The sequence below is a fragment of the Nelusetta ayraudi genome, unplaced genomic scaffold (genome assembly GCF_046127955.1).
Source record: "Nelusetta ayraudi isolate G7.1 ecotype Tasmania unplaced genomic scaffold, CSIRO-AGI_Nayr_v1 ptg000090l, whole genome shotgun sequence".
In the NCBI taxonomy this organism is placed as follows: domain Eukaryota; kingdom Metazoa; phylum Chordata; class Actinopteri; order Tetraodontiformes; family Monacanthidae; genus Nelusetta; species Nelusetta ayraudi.
Genome location: NW_027466140.1, coordinates 3,643,371 through 3,654,892, shown reverse-complemented (window position 1 = coordinate 3,654,892; position 11,522 = coordinate 3,643,371). Strand labels below are relative to the sequence as shown.

The 11,522-nt window shown below is 44.4% G+C and overlaps 1 protein-coding gene across 7 annotated transcripts in view; it reads right to left on the bottom strand.

Moving 5' to 3' along the window:
- Nucleotides 1-1,947: 1,947 nt before the first annotated feature.
- Nucleotides 1,948-11,522, bottom strand: part of atp11c (ATPase phospholipid transporting 11C (ATP11C blood group)) — a 42,875-nt gene continuing 33,300 nt past the window's right edge. For 2 of the 7 annotated variants that reach the window (XM_076046727.1, XM_076046731.1), the window contains exons 18-31: nt 10,352-10,533; nt 9,033-9,299; nt 8,759-8,918; nt 8,566-8,668; nt 8,338-8,483; nt 8,118-8,177; nt 7,434-7,561; nt 6,861-6,996; nt 6,701-6,766; nt 6,519-6,622; nt 6,237-6,393; nt 4,434-4,542; nt 3,091-3,122; nt 1,948-2,803 (exon numbers count right to left, since the gene is read on the bottom strand). In XM_076046727.1, the coding sequence (XP_075902842.1) occupies nt 4,438-4,542; nt 6,237-6,393; nt 6,519-6,622; nt 6,701-6,766; nt 6,861-6,996; nt 7,434-7,561; nt 8,118-8,177; nt 8,338-8,483; nt 8,566-8,668; nt 8,759-8,918; nt 9,033-9,299; nt 10,352-10,533 (1,614 nt within the window). In that variant the 3' untranslated portion in view covers nt 1,948-2,803; nt 3,091-3,122; nt 4,434-4,437. Of the gene's footprint in view, nt 2,804-3,090; nt 3,123-4,433; nt 4,543-4,889; nt 5,568-6,236; nt 6,394-6,518; nt 6,623-6,700; nt 6,767-6,860; nt 6,997-7,433; nt 7,562-8,117; nt 8,178-8,337; nt 8,484-8,565; nt 8,669-8,758; nt 8,919-9,032; nt 9,300-10,351; nt 10,534-11,522 lie in introns of those variants that run through there. The other 5 variants (XM_076046730.1, XM_076046728.1, XM_076046734.1 and 2 more) reach the window with 5 other exon arrangements.

Sequence of the window (11,522 nt, the reverse complement as noted above, 5' to 3'; positions counted from 1 at the left end):
TTATTACAGAAAATCTTTTTTTTTTTTTTTTTTTTTAATATACTAGTTTTTAAAGAGGTACATTCAGCTTGGAGGTTTGGAGTGTTGAGGTTGGAGACCCCAGAAGGGCTGGAGGTGACATGATGCCCCCCGGTGGACAGGGGCAGCATCCACCTCCACAGGGCCTCTCGTGCTTTTTCCTTTTTTTTTTCTTTTTTTTTGACATTTTCTTACAAAAAGATGTTGGAAAAAAGGTTGCATTAAAAATACAATCCATTCTTTTATACTTTTTGTTTTAGTCAGGCAAAATCATTGGACTTAAAGATTTATTTTTTTGTATTCGTTCTTTTAAGCTCTGAAAATAGCATCTGTGATTTCAATAAAAGTTATTTATTCTTAAATATATTCAACAAAGCAGGCAGCCCCTCTCGGCGTGTCTTCGTGCACAAAATGTCTCCGGCGGTTGTGCGTTATGGAGGTCGACAAATGTCAATGAGGATAGGACAGATAGGACTTCCCGTCTGTGTTCGGAATTGAAAAGGAAACGAACAAACAGGTGCTTTAAAAAGGCCTCATTTCCCACATTTGCTGTCATTTGAGTCCCATTCGATCTTCACTTTGAATCGAAACATAAAAATCAACATTATCAATTAACCATCCGTTTCAACCGAGCGAAGAAATAAACCGTTTTATTGGAGCAGCTCTGGCCTGGAGGATTATATTCTGGAGTGCACCTGTCGGGAGGGCTGCCTGCCTGCCTGCCTTTGTGTTTGACAATCAGATGGGACTGGCACGGACTCACTCTGGGCCTGTGGTTACAGAACTCAACTGGAACACAGCTGACCACCTTCCACAGTATAAAAAAAAAAAAAATGTCATAAAAGTAAAACAGCTGTGAATAAAAGTACACTTAAGAATAAATATAGTGGAAACAGTATGCGAGTGAACACAAACAACAAAGAAAAGTCTTGAAAACAGTATCTTAAAGGTGTATGAAAGGTGTTTATATGGAATGTATGAAGCACTGAAAGTTTTTGAGGTCCAGTTTGTGGGATTCGGGGGGAGTCCTTGTCGGGGTCACAATTTGAGAAGCTGCTGCATCTCAGAGTCTTGTTACTGCAGCAGAGAACTGAAGTGATCCAAAGCTGTCGAGCTGATAGCAAATTTCTTTTGAGGCTTCAGACCGCTAAATCCAACAAAGGGGACCTTTAAAAGGACGGAACACGAGGCCGAGCTGCCCGCTCTGTCACCGTGACAGTCGGGTTAAAAAGCGCAGAGGGAAGCGGACGGGAGCTCAGAGCCTCGCGGCGCCCCCTGCTGGCCTGGAGCTGGCGAGACCCACCAGGCAAATTCAGGTGGTCGGTGATGGATAACACGCGTCCGAGCGCCTTAGGTCAGGCTTTAGTGCATGTGCGCATTCGTGTGTACAGGCAATTATTATGTGTGTGTGTGTGTGTGTGACGCGCGAGCGTGCATGTGCTTGCGCGCACAACTGCCCCCTCCCCAACCCCACCCCGACCCCCGCTGACCCACCCGCCCAGCGCGGTAAAGAAAACCAGTTTCCTCGATAGTGCAGGAAATGTCTGAGTGAAACTACGTCAACTAAAAAGGTTCAAGTAATCCTGGTTTTCGTGGCACGCAGGCGTTTCTCCCAAACGGAGCGCGGCGGCGCTCGCACGGCTCACGCACACCAACCGACTCGCCACTTTTAAGGTCACGGTCGTGTGGACAGAACACAATGGCATTATTCTCATCTCTCATCTGTTTTTGGCTTTGAGCGGTTACATCTCCAAGTTATATACAGTACAGCACATATATTAGTTTCTCTCTGGTCGGTGGGACACTTATATTATCTCTGAGGCTTGGAAGGTTTGGCCGGCGCCTCGGAAAACGATGCCGCGCCGCACCGGGAACCGCCTTTAGAATCTCTAATCTACCGCTCCATCTCACAGCCACGCACGCTTGTCGTTGTTTTTTTTTGGATTCAAGGGAAACTTGTTGAGCTGCAACGAGACCCTAGCGTATCACCTGGCACACAAAGCAAAAATTAAGAAAAGAAAAAAAACAAAAAAAAAACATAAAAAAACAATCATCATCTACAACCCTGAAATCAGTTCAAACAGTCTGTGTTGCTGCTCTGAGCAGAACTACTAAAAAAAACAGAAACGTAATCAAATCTTAAATAATTTGGACCCTGTGGGTGAGAGCACTTCCTGAAACACGAGATTCTGAGGAATAACCGTTCGATGCGTCTTTGAAGGAGAATAATCTTTAGCCGTCAGACCTCGTGAAAAACAATGCAGTGATTGAAACGTCAGGCGAGTGAGGCGTTCCTCTTATCTTTGTTTTTTTTTGTTTTTTAAGCCTTCTTCTTTCATGCAAGTGAGTCGTCATCGGGGTGAATATCGCAACCGCTCGTTAAAACACAGCAGCCGGGTGGCGCTACGGACAAGGCAGCCGTGTATGCATTCATTTCGTAAGCTGGTATTTGTCTTAAAGAGGGAAGGGGGAGGAAGAGGAGTCATGCCTGTCGTCTGAGTAGATATCTTCTTGGAAGGTTGTGCAGGGCGCAGCTCTGCAGGCATGCTGGGGAGGTTATCGGGAGGGGGTGATATATTTTTTCTTTTCATCTCTTTTCGCTCTTCTGTCCTTCTCATCTTCTCGCTCCTCTTCTCGAGGAACCTGCAGGACCGCAGATCGCTCCGGCGCGTCGGGCCGCCGCTTCCTGATGGCGCCGCCGTTTGTGCAAATTTCCCCCCCCCCCTGCTGGCTCTCACTCGGCCTCCCTCAGGTGCTTGTAGGACAGCGGCATCACTGGAGCGACCTGCGGAAAGCGAGCACACGCACGCTTGACGCTGGTGTGACTATGCGGCGAGAGCGTAGGAGAGCATGCGATGGGCTTCGACACAATCAAAGAAAATCATCAACACCAGATATGCACTGATTGGAAACAAATTGATCAATGGGATGACACTCGTCCCGCCACCAGATGCAAGCCACATTAGTAAAGCAGAGATTCCCTGATTTCACCCCAGCCTACTAATCTGGTGGGGCTCAGCGGGGGACAAAGGGAGGAGGGCACACAGTTAGGTTTGTCACACCATCATTTACCTGGACGACTGTAGCAGGCCAACCTTGGACAGCTATTAGGAAAATAAAGAAGGAGGTTAAACGGTGAGTTGCAAGAAGGGAAATATATTGGCGCTATATTTCAACTTTGGTGCAGCGTCGATGGGGAAAGGGAGACATTTAGACCAATGGAGGAGCGGAGGCGGGGCGAAAAGATGAAAATGTGGAGCAAGTTTTAAGAAATAAAAAAAAATCTACTTGTAACTTAAAACTACCAGTCAAAAGTATGGACACACCCTATGAATATAATGTCTTTTCTTTCATTCTCATGACTATTGACATTGCAGTTCCTGACTGAAGGCATCAAAACTACGTATAAACACACATGGAATTCTGTAAAATGTCTAATAATTAATAAACAAATAGCCACCGTTCATAAAAAGCATATTTAGAGTTATTTAAGGTGTTTTTTTTGCTGCATAATTACATATATCTTGCTCATATATTTGATGTTTTCATTATCTATCTGCAGTGAAGAAAGTTGACTGGTAGTGTACAATGAACAAAGATATTAATCAGCTTTAAATATCATTTTTGTTTGCAACAGCAAATTGATTTTTGTATTTCATGAAACCAATTAATCGACATACAGATTTTTTTTTTTTTCCTTCCATATCAAGCCACCAAAAAAGAAAAAAAACGTTACGATGCTTCCAGTCATATTGTTGCCCCGCCATCCCGCTGTCAATACAGAGAGCAGCTGTGTTTGGCCTCTGGGTTTGCACATCACATGGCATCATGCAGTGAGCTAGACTCCACAACGCCTAAGTTTGTCAGAGAAGGAAGCAGACGGTCACCACCAACCAGACCAGCGCAGGCCTTGCACGTGCAAAACTGGACAACAACATCCAGAACCGGACCGCCACAATGGACACGGAACAAGAATGAGACTTAAAAAAAATAATACATTAAGCAGTTTCACACACATGAAAACTCAGGCACACTGACGCGACATGCTCACACAGACGTCCCACGTCCCAAACGCAGATATAAGAAAATCAAAGTCTAGTGGATTTGGATTTTGGAAACACATGCAAACGGACAACATGGATTTCAGGCTTCATGAGGAGAGCTTATGTGTAAGAGAAGAAAAGGTTTGCAACATTAAGCCTGGGAGCGCCTTAATAAGGAGGAAGTGCACCATGTGGTGGTTTGTCTACTGGTGGGTCTCTAATGGCAGCCGGTGTCAGAAACAGGAAACACTGGCGCGGTTTATTCTGTTAAGCAGCTGCGGTCTTGGTTAAAAACTCAAGAGTTAGGGGCGTGGCTTCAGGGATGTCTAGTCTTCTGATTGGCTTAAAGAGCCTGGGCGCGGGGGCTGGTACCTGTTTAAATGACAGTATTGGACTCGTCTGAAAAGGTTCTCATGAGCAGGGGCCTGGCAGAGGACTGGGGAGACTGGTGGCCTCCTGCACCCGACTCAACCAGCTTCTTCTGGAAGGGTGAGACACCAAAGACATCACTGGGTGGGTGGGCGCACACACACACACACACACACACACACACACACACACACACACACACACACACACACACACACACACACACACACACACACACACACACACACACACACACACACACACACACACAAAGCCTCTCCAGTATTTTTTGTTGTTGTTTTTTGCTCTTCCTGATGTGTACAGACACACATATAAGTAAAAAACACAGACAGAGACCTAAACAAAAAAAATGTGGGCAGTTGGATGAAAACATTTTAGGTCCACATCATTTACTTCTGACAGTAATTCTCTCCAGAGAACACTGAAGCTAGTGACACACACACACACACACACACACACACACACACACACACACACACACACACACACACACACACACACACACACACACACACACACTTTTTTGAGCCATTTGTTTTTGCGGTGACGATCCGTGAACGATGACCGACTTGTGCCTCATGCAGACAGGACTTGTTGCTGTGAAATCTTACATTTTGCCCTGACTCGACATGCGGAGGCAACAGCCATTTGAGCAGCACAGGCAGACTAGCAGGAAGAGGGAGTGAGTGAGAGAGAGACAGAGAGAGAGAGAGACAGAGACAGAGAGCGAGAGAGAGAGAGAGAGAGAGAGAGAGAGAGAGAGAGAGAGAGCGACGCCGACTGGTGCGACACGACGGACGACGAATGGAAAACGTTTAGATGAAACACTGTCCCACTGAGCAACTTCTCGGCGGAGTTTGGTGAACACCTGCTGGGTTGCGCAATGAAAAATCACAGCCGTCTGACTTCACGAGGAGAACGGAAAAAAAAGACACAGAGTGAAAGACGGACGCAACAGGAAGGAGACGAGCGGGATGGGCAAGACGCAGGCTGTGCGGGAGAGGCGGACAGGAAGAGGAAGAGACCTCAGTCACTCCACGAGAAGCTGTGGGTGCTAGTGGTCTGCGACAACATGAAGATAGTCGACGTCCCCGAGGAAGGAAGGCGATGTTTCATCTTAAGGGTGGCGGTGCCGCAGAGGGAAAGTAAACCAGAGAGCAGGAAGAAAGCACGTGAGCGCAACAGCAGTAGTGGAGTTTGTTTGGGGGAAGAGAAATATTTACAAAAAAAAAAAAAAAAAAAAAAGGCATTGAACAGAATATCACTCTAGCTCCGGACAACCACGCAACATTATCTACAGTGAAATAAAGGAGGGAACAGATTCAAAAGCAGAGGCCACTATTGTTCCGGCAGATTTAAATCACATCAGGCTCAGCGGAGCTGCAGAAATGATGGCACCGTTATTTTCTGTCAGAAATCACATGAAGTCCCATTTTAACTGCCAAATACATTACAAGATGAGGTACTACTACCAACACTAAAACTGCTAATGATAATAAAAATAATGATAATCATCATCACTATGGTATTCATAATTATGATAATGAAAATAATAATAACAACAATAAATCAGCCTGAAATGCAAAGTGCCTTTGTCTGCCTACACATATTTCATTTAGTCCACGAGCATCATTCAAACCACTAATAAAAGGGGGAGGGCAAAATAAGGTAAACAGTTTTATTTGATGTAACCTTTAAGCACTGCTAGTGCCGAATGAGGACAGAGGAAGAACGAGGAGGAAAAGGGCCGAGAGTGTGTGTTTGTGTGTTTTTCACGAGCCGTACCTGTCGAGCGTGGGGCCCTCGGGGTTTGCGGAACACCACGAGCAGGATCTCTGGCAGCAGGCTGAGCAGAATGAGCAGGATGATGACCAGCCAGGCCGACACTGAGCTCAGCATGTTGGCGAACACAAAGTACAAACGCTGCTGCTTCAGGAAGGGCCTGAGTGAGGGAGGGAGGGAGAGGGGGAGGGAGAGGGAGCACGATTTTTAGAATAAACAAACAAACCAAAAAAACGACAGGTCAACTGTGAGTGTGCAGTTCATCCTGTGATATATTTTTCCCACCATATGATTCCTCCCCAGAAGAAGCTGAAAAACACATAGAAAGCCAAGGAGCCCCAGATGACAAAGTGGTTGATCCAGGTCCAGTGCCGAGTGTCCAGAGCGAGCTGCAAGGGCAAACACTCATCAGCCAGGGAGCTCTCTTGTGCACTTATCAAAAGTAACCAGCAGGGGGAGTGGTTTACCTTTAGTGTGACAGTGAAGACCAGGACGGTGAAGATAATCGTTCCATACGACCAGTTTCCAAAAACCTGCATTCAAAAGGACAACAAACAGGAAGGTGGAATTACTATTTTTTGCATTTGGAAGAGTGACTTAATTAGTGGCCTGTCAATAAAATCAAACCTGGCCGTTGTCCTGCAGTGCCGGGTTACTGAACAAAAAGCGAACTCCAAAGAAGAAGATCAGGCCGTGGAAGACTCCAAGTAAAGTCCAGTAGAGGAAGGGGCCCCAGCGCAACATGTGATTTTTAGCAATCCCTCTAAAGACAGTGATCAAAGTTAGAGATGGAGTTACTGTTGGAAAAGAAAATGGACATCAGGGCCTAAGACAAGCAATTCTGCTCTTCTTAAAGGTCTCATGTTCTATCCATTTTCATGTTTAACTCTCATCCTGGACATCAGAGGCCCACCTCATGTGAAAATGTTGTTTTAGCTGCTAAAACTGATGCCTTGTAGGATGGAAAATGAAAGAACGAGGTAGCCCATCAATAAAAGATGAACTTTTATTTCCGAGTAGGTCACTGACTAGACTACCCAGACTGGCTAGACTCAAGTGTTATTTTGAGAAAACACTGGAATCAGAATTTCTCCATATTTTTTTTTAAATGTATAATTAAAGGACAAAAATTATAGTTTATAGTTGCATTGCTTGAACTAAAAAATAAACAGCAGTCACGGAGCCATTCCCACATTGTACCTGTAGAGGGTGGCGTTGTCCAGAAGCACCTCCATGCAGATGTGCTGCTCCAACAGGCTGTAAGCCAGGATGGGCATGGAGGTGAAGCAGATGTTGTACATGGTCAGATAGGCCGCGTCATACAGGGGCTGGGAACGATGGGAGCGGCGGGGGTGCAGGGATGATAAGGAGAGCAGGGTGGGAGCAAACTAGGGGTTAATATCATGGACACTACATACAAGCACTCAAACACAACCATCTTGCAGGCACACCGCAGGTAAGCCTAAGCCTAAGGAGATGATGAGATGATGAGGAAATACATATTTTCTTTCATTTTCGTTTTATTTTATGAAATATGTTTTTTAAATAATGTATACTTTCAACAAATGCATGTATTTATACTTACTTATACTTATACTTATTCTTAATACTCAATTTTATCATAGCCAAATGTGAATGCTGAAGCCAGAGGAAGTGACTGTTCACACACACATACACACACGCACCACCATGACGCTGCTACAATCAAATGACATGATAAGAAGAGCTTGACACGCCTCATCACACTCAAGACACTGTGGGGCAGTACGGGGAGGGAGGGGCAATCGGAGGGAAGAAGCCCGCCTCCTTTCTGTTCACAACGTCTCCGAACAAACAAACAAACAAACAAACAAACAAACTAGGGTTCCGTGGGGACGCACTCACCTGCTGGGAATAGCCACAGAAGAACTGGTACAAAAACTGAGGTAAGATGAAGCAAAGGTTCTGTTTGGAAAGCCAGAGAACAGGGTCAGACTGGTAGAAGTGTATTCAAATCTGTCACATCCTCACTAGAAAGCATTTATTATATCATTGTTTCTCAAAAAAGGCAACACTGGAAACCAAACAAGTTGAAAGAAGGGAAACCAGTGAGACAGGATCAAACCTTGTAAAAGAAATATTGCACCAAGTGTGCAATGCGGACATAATAGAGATGTCCATGAGCCAAGAGGAGCTTCTTGAGGTGCTTTAGTTTAGGGATGGCGTAATCGCTGTTCCTCACAGCCTGCCGGCCTTCTTTACCCTTGATACCTGACGAGCGAAAAACAAAAATAAAGTTTCCTCTTCGGCCATTCAAGAGCAAATCCACACTCTCTCTCGTTCGGCTTCCTACCAATGCCGACGTGAGCTTCTAGAATCATGCTGACATCATTGGCACCATCTCCAATGGAAAGGGTGATGGGGCTACCTTTAGAGTTCTTCACCATCTTCACTATCTGAGACGCAGGAGGAAAGCACACACATTGAATAATAATAAAACAACAAAGTCATTCTTTTTGACTAACTGTCCACCGCATTGCTTGGACCTGCGCTTTCTGAAGAGGAGCCATCCGGCAGCACAGCACAGCTGTGCAGTTTTGGCAGGTCTGCAGGAAGAGGCTCTTATAGTGGCTGGTGTTGAGCACCATCGACAGCGTGGCCCCGTCTATGATGAAGCCGTAGTCCTTGCCAGCCGACGACCAGCTTCTTAAAAACACAGCGGCAAAAAGGAAAAATAAAGATTTGATAAAACGAAAACTAAGGACCCACAGCAGTTCAGCATCTCACACAGTGGAGACCAATGCAAGCCAACGTCCTGACCTGCTGACCCCCGCTCGGAATGACGGCGCATCCTGCACGGCCTTCTTGTGGTATTCCTGCAGGAGTTCACACAGTCGCTCCTCGCGCCTCATCTCTCCGTTTTCCAGCGTCCGTACCGTCAGCTCCAGCAGCTCCGTGTTCCTCTGGAACAACCTGCAGGCGTAACATGTGGACTTGGCCGTCTCCATCTTGTCGCCCGTTAGAACCCAGACCTTAATGCCCGCCCCCTGTAAGGCCTCCATGGTTTCTGCTGCCTGCTCCTGGAGCCTGTGTGGGAGGGACAAAGAACAAGGGGAGATTATTAAACTAGTTTTTACAGATCAAAGGAGCAACTTGGAAGAAAATAAAGTATTTCAATAGAAGCTGGAAAGTTTGCGTTCGAAAACTTCAAATTTGTAGCACATTGTAATGAAAGGGAGGGAGAGTGTAATAACAAAAACAATGCACAACTGCTGGACTACTGGAATAAACTTAAACTTGTCAAAAGTGATGAAATTGACATAAAGATTTATATCCAGAACAGAAACAACTTCAAAAGAAAAACATCATGCCTTTACTATACGAGATATCTAATTAAAAAAAAAACACACAATGATTTTAGTATGTTTCTGATCCATGCCATTTACAGGAATACTATTTTTTAGAATACATATTTTCAACTTTTTTAACATTTATTTCTATTTTATTTTAAATGTAGGTCCTTCAGACAACGGAGAACACAACGCCAACCACAAGGGGGCAGTATTTGATTACATTAGAAGTTACTCGTGCCTATTTTGATGACAGATTTTTTATTTATTTTTTTTTTTTTTAAAGACAAATAAAGAACTTGGGTGTTGCATCTCTCACATCTGGAAACAATTTGTCACAAAGTCACAGTGTTTTAGTCAAAGTCGGGGAAGTTGTGATAAAAATAAAATAAGCTGAACTAAATGAGTAAACTTGACCACAAAGTTACCAGGAACCAGAGGGGAACCAAACAGACAAACATAAAAAGAAAAGTTCTGAACGGAGAGAACAGCAGCAGGAAATTCTGAGATCTCACAAAACAAGGAGTGGCCAAACATTCCTGAGAGACAAAACACATATTTGCAGCAAAAGAACAAAAATAGAGATGAAAGTGAAGGTCCTTTGTTTTGTCAGTAAAAAAAATTATCTATGACAGGATGTTTTGAAGGAGTGGTCAGTATTCCATGTTATCTGAAACTCCCTTGAATTTAAAGGTTTCGGCAAATGCAATTCTGGCAAGTGATATTGGAAAATAAGAGTTGAAGGGACAAAAACCAGAGCGGCAGTTTCATTGTGCGACCATCACCCACCGGTCTTCTACCGCAGTGGCTCCAATGAGACTCATCCCCGTCTCCACCTGGTTGTAAACAGCCATAAGTTGCTCCTCTCTGTCCTGCAGAGCCAGTCGAGCTTCTCTCAGTCCAGCCTCTGCCTGCATGTACTCGTCCTCGCTGAGCTTCTTGTAGGCCACGCACAGTGTACGGTAGCCCTCCTGGACACACACCGTCAAAGAACATGGCATTATGGTCTGTGCACCGTCTTTCTGCTGCAGGACAACATTTTGTATCAATTACATGTTAGTCGTGAACATTGTCACCGACATGCATTCTCAGCATTGAATGCTCCTGAAGCTTTTAAAAAAAGAAGGGACACGATATATGTTTGGGACCCGTCAGATGAAAGCATGTGTGCAGTGAAAACGTTTTTGTGTGCGTTTGTTAGGTTGGCACTTTTTTTTCAATGTAAAATTTTTACTTTATTCACTAAATTTCATCTTTTTTTTTTTACATCAACACTATTGACGAAATTTTGTCTTTTTTACATCGACTTTTCACGAAATTTCAACTTAAAACTCGAAATGAAAACTTAAATAAAATTCTCCTTCCTGTAATATTTTTCTCTCTTCTCGAGGCCCTAATCTTCTTTCATTGGAAATAAATACACTTCCCCTTTAAAAAGGCACAAATGTGCAAAGCTTTTCCTTTTGCGCAAACCTCCATTGCATCATGTCAGTGACGGAGTTTGCCTAATGGGACATTGTGTTCTTTCAATCAAATTGTTACTCATTGGTATGCTGCACTTTTGATGCCAAAAATTGTAATCATATCCAGTCCGTCGCACAAACGACCCTCTTTTTCCTGTTATTATTGTTGTTGTTGTTGTAGCATCAAAGCCATTTTTGAACAAATGCCACAAGTTTGTCATTTCAACCTTCACGGCATTTTTGTGCAACTCGGCTATAATTATGGCAGCCACTCTTGGGTTTCGGCCAAGAAGAAAAAGTTTTGTGACCTCACGGTGGCCTCATCACACAGTTCAAAGCGGAGGTAAATGCCAAGAAGAAATGATTTAAGCCATTCCAGCAGTGTGTGCTCACAGAGCTGGAACTGGGCAAGTCCATAGGAGAAAAAAAAGATTCCAGCCAGGGCTACCCGCACAAAGTGTGTTCAAATGAAGTGCTTTCTGTTCATAAATTAAAAT